This window comes from Terrapene carolina, unplaced genomic scaffold, assembly GCF_002925995.2.
Source record: "Terrapene carolina triunguis isolate 2854851 unplaced genomic scaffold, T_m_triunguis-2.0 Scaffold180, whole genome shotgun sequence".
NCBI classification, from domain to species: domain Eukaryota; kingdom Metazoa; phylum Chordata; order Testudines; family Emydidae; genus Terrapene; species Terrapene triunguis.
In genome coordinates this window covers 2,834,578-2,847,593 of record NW_020664531.1, presented here as the reverse complement: position 1 = coordinate 2,847,593, position 13,016 = coordinate 2,834,578, and the positions used below count along the sequence as shown (strand labels likewise).

Sequence of the window (13,016 nt, the reverse complement as noted above, 5' to 3'; positions counted from 1 at the left end):
GGGGGGGGGGGGGGGGGGGGGGGGGGGGGGGGGGAAGAGCCCAGGGCAGGGGCGGCAAAAAACCTAGAGCCGGCCCTGATAATCACTTAAAAATCTATCTTTCTTTAGTTAATAAACTTGTTTGTTTTTTTTATCTAAACCTTTCATTTTGATTGAAGTGTTTGGGGAATTGCTACTCAGGTTATGTTGGGGCATAATCATTTTCTTTGACAAACTATTAATGAGCTTGCTCTGTGCAGTACTGTGCTGGACAGTGTAAGATGCACATTTCTGGGGTGCAAGGCTGGGGCCAAGAATTTGCCGGTGTTACCCTGTATGTAGTTCATGAGTGGCGTAACTTTGCTGGAAAAGTGCATTTTGGAGGTTGGCCCCAACCCTTCTGTGCATATGTTGCTTTTGGCATTAAGGAATGACATTAGTGCATGCTGCCCCTTTTTAAGTAAGGTGCACTCCACAACCTGTTCTCCCTCCAGTCTCTTGAAAGTTGGCCAATAGAATTAGCATCTTTACTCTTCCAAAACATCTCATTTGAATTTTAGCACCTGATTTGCAAAGATGTTGTAACCTGGCCTCCTTTTGTTCATGTGTATCAGTGAACATGCAAACACCTGCAGGAGCCCTTTTCTAGCACTAACATTTGCACATCTTTTGACCAAATCCAACATCCACACGAGTAAGTGATAGAGTTTACGTTCACAAAACCCATTTTGTGTTGAGGAATGCTTCAGAAATCTGTATCCAATAAAATCAATAATTAATACATTTTAATGAAGCATGGAGGGAAGTGTAGGTGAGAATGTTTGATGCAATGAAAGCATTCAACTCATCTGCATGTGCAATTTGAGGCAGCAGACTGGTTTATAACCTATGATCGGGGATCCTAGTTTTCCACGATAAAAAAAAACAAAATTCTCCAATTTAAAAAAAACAAAACAAAACATAAAAATCTTTGTTCTTCCATGGTTAAAATGAAGCACTGAATTTTAGTTTCCCTAGCCACTATATATATATATGTATCAGTTAAACACAATGTTTTATTGATAGATTTACAATTTTTAAGCAAGCTCAAAGCCTACCAGTGCCAATCATTAAAATAAAATAAAATGTATAGAAGTACAATTTGTATTTCTTACATATCCAAAATATTTCTATGTCTGTATTCTATATTTTCAGGGGGGGTTTAAATGCACAAAATATAAAGCTCCCGCTGTCAGCTCCAAGACGGGGCTCCCTCTCAGCTGAAATCCTATTAAAACACATAGAATCTGTTTGGCCCACACAAGGTTGTGCTTAGGTTTATGTGGCCCTCCTGTGTAATAAGATTGGGTGCCACTGGAACAAGTGATACTGATAACTCAATTTTACTGAAAATAATACTTATGTTTTTATTTTTTCACAAAATTCACTGTAAAAATGCAAATTCTGCATTTTTCCATGGCAAACGGCTGTCTAGGCTCCCTGCTTATGATTCAACTTATATTTAACATTAATTTATTGTTACATGAAAACTAGGAATGTGGCTAAACCAGTGTGTCTTGAGAGGTGGAGTGGGATAGCAAAAATAGATGCCAAATACCCAGCTGCTTTTTCTTTCAGTGAGTGGATCTCATTAGCAAAAAGCTAATGCGAGCCATGCATAAACTCGTATTAGCCTGTGCTAACATGAGGTCTCATATAGAGTAGAAACTACTTTTCCGCTAATTAACAATGACACGAAGTCATGCAATGAAACTTCTTTGACCTTCGTAGATTAAATCTGCCTTCTTAATAGACAGCTTGATGATTCTTGATTTTCAGTACCGTCTCCAACTATGTGAAATATTTTTCCTTTGCAAATGGCAATCTTGGTCCTGTCCCTGCTGAGTCTATGAAAAAAACTCTAACTTAAATGAGAGCAAGACCAAGCCTTAAAACTCTGCCTCATTTTGTCAATATTGCCAATGGGTGTTTTTCCCCACCTACAGTGCCAGGCATAATAGGACATGTGAAAGAATAAGAGAATGGAAAGAGTAAGATAATTTAAACAAATCTATTAGGGATTCACAGTCTAATATGCAACATTGCAACTGGATCCTTGCACATACATGGATCCAGTTGCAAAATCAGTAAAGTAGTTATTAGTTACTTTAAGATCTAAATGTTTTAAAATGTTGAATGTTTATTTTAATTTGATATATAAAATAAGCCAATAATGTAATTGAATAGCGTTGTATACAAATAAGTTACAAATGGGAATATTATCACATCCCTAATACATTCACTGGGTTTTGGTGAATAGATATGGTTTGGAGATGCTTCATTCATGGTCTGTTCCTCCAGCCCCACTTTAAACGAACTTTTTCTGTTTCTCTGTGTTTTGAATAATAAGAGTACTTTTTTTTCTCTCTCTGAAAGTTACGACTTCCAGGATTGGCATATCCCTGCTGCACATTGGTAGTTTTTTCTTTTTGCAGCTCTTTTCTCCCTTCACAAAGACAGTTTTGGGGATCATTGCTATGTTCTGGTCAGTTGCTGCTTCTTACTGTAGCTTATTCACACAATAGCTTTTCCTACTATCTCGTTATTTTATCAGCATTTGAAAGGGCCTGTGGTTTTAGACAAGTGGTTAGTGTGAATGTTTTACTTGTGCTTTTAAGCATCACTTTTTTAAAATATGCATTTTTATGACAAGTTTTTCATTAGAACCAGATTGTTGAAGCACTGAAAACAAGCACTGAGGTCAATTGAGTGGCAATCACAACTACATCCAAAACAAAAAGGAATGCAAATGCTCACAGAGCTAAAATAAACTGCATAAAAAAAAAAAAGCAGATGCGCCTTGTTATTGACTAGAAAGGTGAGGCATAGGCAGAAAGCAGTATACAGCAGGATGTGGAGCAGACAAAAGTGAGACAGAGATATACATAAGAAGTCAAGAATATTTGACCACCACCAAGAAGAGCAATGAGGCCTTCACTTCTCTCTGCAACTCAAAACAACTTGTGAATGATGAACTGAGCCTGAAGTGTTTTTGCATTCAAAAAAGGACCACCACAGAGAATGCAAGTTGCTATTGTATGAATGTTTTATTGGTATTAGTATGGAGCTGTATTATTCATGAGTGTCAAAGTGTTTTCATTTGGATTCATTCAGGGTATTAATGGAGCCAAGCTTTTCAAGTATATAAAACAAAAACATTATTTAAAAAAAAAAATCTCTAAAACATTGTTAAGAGTTTTTGCCTATAATGCATGTGGCATACATGGGATGACATCGTGTGGTGCAAAGGTTTTATCAGTATTAATTTGGGATGACCTGTATAATTCACTAATGGATTTTCCACTCATGAATAATATGGCTATTCCTGATAATAATTATAGAGGTTGTTGGAATCATCTTTGAAAAGGGAACTCTATCCACCACCCTAAAATCATGCCACAGTGTGCCAAGTCCTCAAGAAACCATAACCTGATCCAGTGAACCTTGCCAAATATTCCCCAGTATAGAACATCCCGTTTTTAGAAAGGTAATTGAAAATAAATATAAAAGTGACCTATGACTACATCTGTCCATGGCCAAAATCCGCTCTGTTGAGCTTTAGACCAGGACATAGAACAGTGCTGATTGCACTAATGGATATCTTCTTTGGGCAGGGAGAAAACATTCATGCTCATTTTATTTCATACTCCTTTTATTGGTTCTATCTATAATATTTGATATATTTATTATATAGGATTTCATAGAGCAAGAGTCAATAAAAAAAACCCACTGATTGCTCCAATATTTTCAGGCCATTCAGTAATGCACAGAACTTCTTCTCCGCCATCAGGACACTCACTTGTGGAGTCCCATCAGTCTCTTTTATTTCCCTCATGCTATTTGTCATCTGTAGGAAGCATCAGAGGGAAGTTGTGACACATGAATACATATGCCAGAAGCTTCTTGATGAAAGCCAGCTCTATATTTCATTTATTCAGTGACAAGCTGTCCCAGTGCCTGGATAAAAGGCAGCATGAGAACCCAGGCAACAGTGATGTGTTGGTGGTAAGAGTTTGCAGAGTTAACCACAACCACCACAAGCTCACCCCTTTATCAAAGGAGTCTTCCCACAGATCATCAGTTTGGCTCACAGCTGTGGAGAGAGCTTCTGGATTCGTCACTGCTGCTGGATATTCAAACTAGCTACAGTGGCCAAAAAAATACCTCCTTCCTTCTGCTGCTGCTCAGAAGATAATCCCCCCACTGATCCAAAAGTGCACCTCTGACCTCCTCATTTACACAGTCTACTGGGATTATGTCCAATGTTCCAACCCTTCAAGTAGCTTCTGAGAGTTGCCAATTACATTACATTAGCTACATTAGTTAAAACAAGCCACAAAGGAGGTTTCTTTCTTTGCCTGAAAAGTGGACTTTCTTCCCTAAATTAAAATACTTTTAGGTACAAGATGTGCAGCATTAATTTTTGTGCCAGTGACAAGTTTAAGGTATAAAAGCTTGGGAACTGTCAAGGATAGATAATATGCCTTATGTCAGTGGTATTCTGTGAATCTTTTTTTACAATGGGATGCAGCCCATTGATTCTATTCATAGCAGGTCATGAGTTATCAGACTTTATAACCTTGACACTGTCTATATGAAAGTTATTGTAGGTAATTTTTTGAGGGTTCTAAAATGAATTACAGTAGTTAACATTTTTCTTTTCCTTGATGCCTCCTACTTAGAATGTTACTAAGGCACGTTAATTTTACAGGAGAAAGAATATGAGAAAATGGTATCAATAATTTTTTTAAGAACTCTGAAATCTTTCTTATTCCCCCCCACCCCCCCTTGGCAAAATAGGTGTCACAATACGTGATGGAGCAGTGCAAAAGTTTTGTCGTCACCTTTATGGCATGGTTGACAATTATGCCAATCACGTGTTGACTAACAATTAAATCTTTATGACATATCATCATGTTTTCTTATATCTCTCTCTGTAGTTTACACTACACATTAGACATATGTATACACACATTTTTAAAAAAAAATACTGAGAAGTGCAAATTTGTACAGGTATAGCACACAGCAGATTACTGACAGAGAAAAAATATATACAAAACTAGAGGCTTCCAGGATCAGTAATATTGGAATTTAGAGGTTATGGCTAAAGAGTAGGATTTAATTTGATAATTAAACAAACAACCAAAAAACCCAAGAATCATGTTTTTCTCTCCAAGGTCCTTTTATCTCCAGAATTAACAATTTAGGTTTATATCTTAAGAAACTGTGTCCTTGCAAACACTGAATGGCCTGTATTCATAATCTTCTTCAATTGCCAAGTTAAAAAAAGCACCCAAGAATCTTTTCCCTTAGTGATAAATCCCCTTTGTTAATAAAACTACAGTATATAAATATTGGATTATGGACAAAGCTGTAACATAAATGGACACCGCCCAGTAGTTTAGTGTCACAATGTGACTCACTTTCAAAGTGATAATTTCACAGATTATGTCCTCTACAAGTACCAAATTCATGCTAATGTAAGCAGGTGCAACTTCATATAAAGCTAGTAAAGTTACAGCCATGTATGCCAGCTGTGAATGGCATCACAAAGGGTATATAAAGTGTTTAACACAATGTGAATGAAAAGTAGTCACAAATACAAACCGCACATTACATGGCATAAATGTAAATGGCTGTATTTTGGGGGCAAAAGGTAGTGACACATACAAATGAAAGGGAATAGCAAAATGTCTCTCTTTAAATAACACTTTCATATTGAAGGGTAGTGGTGAATTCTAGCACAAAGGGCACAAGAAAACACACTCCGTTTTTGTATATTAGGTCCAAAGAAAACAGGGAGGTCATGTGGAAGTATCTTTATCTCACGTCATCCTCTCTTCCAAAATGTAAAGACAAGCTTTAAGATGGAAATCTATTTAGAGGGTATTAGTAGAGCATATCAAGGAGTGAATCTATTTCTGCTGACTTTAGAATTGTTCATAAATGTGATTTACTTCTGTCTTCTCATTCATCACCCAATGATACCATTTTCAAGAGCCAACTGATTAAAAATGCTATATAATTTGATTTTTTGTTTGTTTGTTTTTTTGTAACTTGTAAAGCAGCAGTTTTGTGGGCACAAGTTCTAGATTTACAAAGATTTTATCTGGTCTAACAATGGGCTTGTCAATCTAGCAGAGAAAGGTATCACATGATCCAATGGCTGGAAGTTGAAGCTAGACAAATTCAGACTGGAAATAACACATACATTTTTAATGGTGAGAGTAATTAACCACTGGAACAACTTACCAAAGGTCTTGATGCACTCTCCATCTCACTGGATTTTTAAATCAAGACTGGACGTTTTCCTGAAAGATCTGCTCTAGGAAATTTTTTGGGGAAGACCTATGGCCTATGTTATACAGGAGGACAGATTGGGTGATCACAATGGTTCCTTTTGGCCTTGCCAGCTCCATTGGTCACTGCCTGGGATACGAGACTTTGTATCACCTATCCCCACCTGTGTGTGTCCTTTTCCTTCCCACCTTATTTCTGCTCTTTCCTATCCCTCTCCTTTTTCCTTCTGTCTAATAAAAGTCTGACTTAGCTGGCCATGTTTTGCTACATTGAGCCTGTGACTAAAGAGGTAGTTAAAAGCAATGCCCCAAATAGTGTGATGCTGGTATGAGTTTGCCAGGTCTTGGAGTGGTTAATAAGACCATGTGCTATGCCTGTGTTTCTCCTGCAGTGAGGCCGCAAATAAGAGTCAACACCAGAGACAGAAGTTACATTTTCTCCCTTTGCTTTTTTTTTTGATCCCCTTTTATGCATTTGTCTTGTTTTTTCTTCTAAGCGACCTGGAACGGGGAACTGCAGCCAATGGGAGCTGTGGGAGTGGTGCATCCAGGCAGGAGCAGCATGTGGAGACACGTGTCCCCCCAGGGGCTGCAGGGCATGCTGGCTGCTTCTGGGAGCGGTACTGGGCCGGGGCCAGTGCAGGCAGGGAGCCTGCCTTAGCCTCGCTGTGCCACCTACCGGGAGACGTTCGAGGTAAGTGCCACCCAGCAGGAGCCTGCACCCCAACCCCAAGCCCTGAACCCCCTCCTGGAGCCTGTACCTCATACTCCCTCCTGCACCCAAATCCCCTCCCACACCCCAACCCCCTGCCCTAGCCCTGACCCACTTCCCAGCACCCTGTACCCACTCCTGCACCCCAACATTCTGCCCCAGCCAGGAGCCCCCACCTGCACCCAAACTCCCTCTAAAGACAGATAATGTAAGTAATAGGGGAGTGGAAGGGTGTAATACTAGAGCGTGCTGGGTTCTAGGAGACTCTGAAAGGTGTCTCGGAGGTTTGAGTTTTCAGATTCAAATGTCCAGCTAAATTTAGAGTGATGGGTTTAATCACATCGCTCTGAAGAATACTGCAAGCTCCAGTTCACAAATCCCTTCCCGAACCAAGCCTTGCAGAGCCCTAACACTTATGCATGAAACTTCCCTGAGTATTAAGAAAAACAAAATTTCCTAAGCATACATCCAGGTAGCTTAGGGTTCAGCCTGATGCTATTAGAGTGAATGGCAGACTTAATTCCACTTGCCTGGACTACAGCATATTTTAAGGCACACTATTAAACAGAGTTGCATGTTGTCAGGTGAAAACTTCACATTGGTTTAGATATTTTGAAGATAGAACTCATATTAATACTGAAAATTCAGCACTACAAAGTAGGTTGAGTTCAACTTTTATGGGGCTGGAGTTTAATATTTTCAAGTGCATGTTTCCTTATTTTAAAGTATTTTTTGTTTTTGTCTCTTTCGATGTAATGACTCAGCAAGAGAAGATATCTTCTTCTAGATGGTGCAGTTGCCTGGGAAGCCCCATTTCTCAGTAATGGTACTATGAAGTAACAAATATCTGTATTTCTTTACAGTTAATTTGATTAGTGATAGCCCTAATTCCATGATGTTATAAAATAATTCAGCATAACAACAGAGTTATTTCCCCTTAGCTATAGAAATACAAACAGAAAGAGAGCTAGTCAGCCTCTCATTTACACTGGTGTAAATCAGGAATTGTTTCAATACCACCAGTGAAAGGGAGAATAGAATTAGGTACTGTATATGTATAAACTGAAGTTTGAAATGGGGATAGTCTTAGACTAGTACATCTCTTGAAAGAAGGAAGGATAACAGTCCTAAGCAATTGCCATTTGAGCGAAGAGATGCCAGAAGGGTAATATTCAAGTGACCCTATATAGTGGAAATTAAACAGTTTGTTCACTAATGACAGTACTATAGACCCATATCGCTAAAAAGTAGCATTGACATTACAAGATCCCTGCACTGAGGAGCTTAAAAGGGTTGGGAAAGGGAGGATAAATCTAATTAAAAGGAAAAGTTAAATACTAACAGGTCCATTTCTTCTCTCACAACAGGGTAAATCAAAGAGAAATGATTAAAATAAAAGGAAATGCACCAGTGTAAAACAAGTATAAGAACCTACTTCTATCCATCGTACTCATGTTAAGTTGTACTGCTCAAGTAGTCTCATGGATTTACTTGCTTTACATTGAAATCAATGGGCCTACTTGAGGAGCTGGGTGCAAAAGGGGTAGCAGAAACAGGGCCTAAGTGAGAAGAGAATAAAGTCCAAAGTATATTTAGAATAAAACATTGCATTACATAACCTATAGAACATTTCAAAGTTCTTTGCAAATGCTAATTAAGCCACACAACACCTCTGTGAAGAAGGCAGCAAGACATTTTAGATGCAGGTTTCAACACAAAGGATATAAGTGATTCATTAAAGGGCATTTAATATAGCAAATTAAAGGCAGATTCTGAAGTAGAAAACTCAGGACTTGTCTCAGATCTATAGAAAACACTGTTTACTGTAATTTAGAATCCTCTTCTACATTTCCCCAGTAACAAACATGATAAAAGAAGAAGAATTTCTAATCATTCTACATATATCCTGAAATGTTTTTCCACTGAGAGGTACATGACACTTAGGCCTAAATCTTCTCTTTTTTTATGTTTGAGGTGGTGTGACAATCAGGGTCCAGATGCCCCAAATGGAGAACAGGAGGTCTGCACCCCAAAGAATAAGCAATTGAATCAACTGGTTTTATACGTTGTTACTGTGTATAAATATATGTCAAGTAAAGTCTTTTATGAAAGTTTGTCGTTTTCTGAACTCGATGGTGATTAGGAGATATGTATACAGATTTTGGGTATAAATATATGTACGTGTAAAAAATTGGAACTGTGGTGCAACTACAGCATCATCTCACAACAGGGAGTGAAGCAATCAAGCAGGGAGGGGCACCTTCCAGGCTAGTTTTTACACAAAACCATTTTCAAGCATATAACCGTCGTCCAGCCAGGCAGACACACAAGAACATAAGAATGGCCATACCGGGTCAGACCAACGGTCCTTCTAGCCTAGTATCCTCTCTTCCGACAATGACCAATGCCTGAAATGGGCGGCGGGTATAATAGGCCAGGGGAGGCTCTGCCTCCCCTAGCACAGGTGCTGCCATGGGACCCCAGTTGCTGAGGAAATTTTTGCCTTTTATTATGCCCCATGCAGGTTCCGGGGCAGCTGAAGAGGCACTATGTACTATTCAGCTTCTTGGGTTCATTAGTAATCTCCCTGGACTCCAGGGAGATTCCAGATAAACCCGGTATGCTGTCTGAGTAACACATAACGCCTCCTCAGCCACTCTGGAACCTGCATGGGGCATCAGGGCTTTGGCCGCGGAGGGGGTCTTGGGGCTCCGGCTATGGAGGGGTGGCCAGGGGGCTTGGGCCATGGGGGGAGCGGAAGGAGTGGAGCCAGGGGCTAGCCTCCCCAAAATGGGGCTCCACCATAATGCCAGATGCTTCAAAGGGAGTGAACAAAACAGGGCAGTCAGAGTATTAGGGACATCCAGAGCATGGAGTTGCATCCCTTACCATCTTGGCTAATAGCCATTGATGGACCTATCCTCTAGGAACTTATCTAGTTCCTTTTTAACCCGGTTATAAGTCTTGGCCTTCACAAAACCCCTGGCAACGGGTTCCACAGGCTGACTGTGTGTTATGTGAAAAAGTACTCCTTATGTTTGTTTTAAACCTTCTACTTATTAATTTCTTCAAGTGACTCGTGGTTCTTGTGTTTTGTGAAGGGGTAAATAACACTCCTCTATTCACCTTCTCCACATCATTCATGATTTTATAGACCTCTATCATATTGACTTTCAGTCCTCTCTTTTCCAAAGTGAACAGCCCCAGTCTTTTTAATCTCTCCTCACATGGAAGATGTTCCACACACCTAATCATTTTTGTTGCCTTTCTTTTCACCTTTTCCAACTCTATCTTTTTTTCAGATGGAGCAACCAGAACTGCACACAATATTCAAACTGTGGCCTTTTCCATCTTATCTATCCCTTTCCTAATGGTTCCTAACATTCTGTTAGCTTTTTTAATTGCCACTGCACATTGAGTAGATGTTTTCAGAGAGCTATTCATGAAGGCTCCATGATCTCTTTCTTGAGTGGTAACAGCTAATTTAGACCCCATCATTTTGGATGTATAGCTCGGATTATGTTTTCCAATGTGCATTACTTTGCACTTATCAACATTGAATTTTATCTGCCATTTTGTTGCCTAGTTTTCTGAGATCTTTTTATAACTCTTTGCAGTCAGATTTGGACTTAACTTCCTTGAATAATTTTGTATTGTCTGCAAACTTTGCTGCCCCACTGTTTATGCCCTTTTCCAGATCATTTATCAATCTGTTGAACAGCAGGGGTCCCAGTATAGTTCCTTGGGGCACTCTGCTATTTACCACTTTCCATTATGAAAGATGATAATTATTCCTACCCTTTGTTTCCTACCTTTTAACCAGTTACTGATCTATGAGAGGCCCTCTTATCCCATGACTGCTTACTTAGCTTAAGAGACTTTGGTGAAGAAACCTGTTTAAAGGTGGACCACTAAAATTAATAGAATGACTTTGAAATTGAAAAGAAAACCCCAGTCTAGGGGTTAGTGTATAGTGTTTGCTGTAAGTATATGAATGTTGGGAAGGAGAGATCTCTTACCTCCTCTTTTGTTTAGCTTTGCATACCCTGGTGAATAGCTACTAGTCATAGATGATGAACTGCTGAAGGAGGAGTGGGATAATGCTGAGACCAGTGGCTCATCACATTTTTCTGAAATACAAAGAAAAGAAATACATTTATTTCCACATTGCTGTTTAAATGTGTCAGACACACTAAAAAGAACCTATACCTTGGATATCTTTTCTAGTTGCTTGTGTGGCGCTCATGACAAGAGTATCTGAGAGCATCACCATTGCATTCTAGACTCTGGAGTGGTACGGAAGTACTATCATCCCCATGTTGCAGAGGAGGAAATGAGGCACAGGCAATCTACTAGTGATAGTGTCCTAGCCACTTGGATGTCCTTCCTCTCATTAAGAATGCATAAATTAAAAAAATACCCTACTGCATTTGAAGTATCTTTTGGCAAGATAAAATAAAGGCAGTAAACATAATTATAGCAACTATCAGATTAATAGAGGACAATATGTGCACTTTCAATACTTGATCAAGATGTTAATACAGTAACCTGACTGACAATTTTATTCATAATTTATCAAAGAAAATAATTAATTTGTAATCTATGTATAACTACAGATTGCAGATGCAGTGAAAAAAAATTGGAAAGATAAGGGATATAATATGTCTTTTTTTAAGTAATCTTTATAATCCTTTCAAGCACTATTTATCTATTTTGCATAAGATAAAGAAGGTTAACTTGGTGTTATTGTCCAAGATAGAGAAAAAAAAACAATCAGAATTTCTGCTTTGTATAACAAAGAAGAGAGTTTAAAACAAAATCCTTTCCTATTGTTGGATCAAATTACGTAAGTAAAGGTGGAAATGATTGGCTTTAGATATCTCAGTTGCTTAGAACAATTAATATGCAGACCTTTATTCTAGTTTCTCTCATAGTTCACATTCGCACAGAAATATATGAGTTTTAATACTCTCTACATCTTAGGTACAACCTCACTACAGAGAAATTAAAAATAACTACTCCAAACAATTCAGATAACTGTTTTAATGCACACACCCAGCAGAGGCTCTGCTATAAAACATCTCCTGTTTACATGAATACAGAAAGTTAGCTCAATCCCAGATGGGCAGCATCTCTACCACAAAAGCACAGCACTTAATTTTTGTCCAATTAGAAGACCATGATCGGGGAGAGGCTAAGAATGGTTCTTGCATGTAGAATGAATTAACTGTAACCTCAAGAGAGGGTGTTTACTATGGGTCAAGTAGAGATCATGAGTGAGGTAAGTCATTTATAATGATTCTGGTCTACTAATATTTCCAGTCACAAATAGTTTCTCCCTTTCTCTTTCTGAATAAACCAAACGTATATCTCTATATAATGCAAAAAATGTAAAGAGTTCCACAACTATGAAACAAAACAACAAAACAGAAGGGGATTCTGATTCAAGCTAATTAGTATTCTGATATTTAACAGTCTAATTTATATGCCCTCACAAATTAGCTATGGTTAGTTAAGAAAGAAGGGGGGGAAAGAATATATTTCATACTATCATAGAAATATAGGCAAACACTAGATAAAAGGACAACTGTTAATTGTTCTAATGACTATAAAGCACATAATTTCTATCTTTAATGACATAATTGGGTTTAGCCAAATTGAAAGAGGGGGAGATTTGTTTTAAATTCTATTTGTTCATTTTACAAAACAGAACTTTTGATTTTTGCTGTTGTTTTAGCCCCTAATTACACAACAGAATGCAGACAGACAGATCTCTGCATTGTTTCAGAGTGAAGTTCCAGACACACACAGAGGTATGCCCAACGCACATCTCATTTCAAGATCAGGGCCTCAGGGACTAATACAGACCTTAATTAATGGAGTTGATTTGTGTGAGGAACTCAAGTTACTTGAACAATCATCATAATGGACATTTTTCACATGAAAAGTACAGTTTAGGCCCCAAATCTATTTATTGAAAAATATTT

At 38.4% G+C, this 13,016-nt stretch overlaps 1 protein-coding gene across 1 annotated transcript in view; it reads right to left on the bottom strand.

The window, feature by feature from the left end:
* Window positions 1-11,302, bottom strand: part of LOC113407023 (contactin-associated protein-like 2) — a 1,116,670-nt gene extending 1,105,368 nt beyond the window's left edge. The window contains exons 1-2 of the mRNA XM_029912069.1: window positions 11,239-11,302; window positions 11,049-11,159 (exon numbers count right to left, since the gene is read on the bottom strand). Of these exons, the coding sequence (XP_029767929.1) occupies window positions 11,049-11,159; window positions 11,239-11,302 (175 nt within the window). The remainder of the gene's footprint in view (window positions 1-11,048; window positions 11,160-11,238) is intronic.
* Window positions 11,303-13,016: the final 1,714 nt, after the last annotated feature.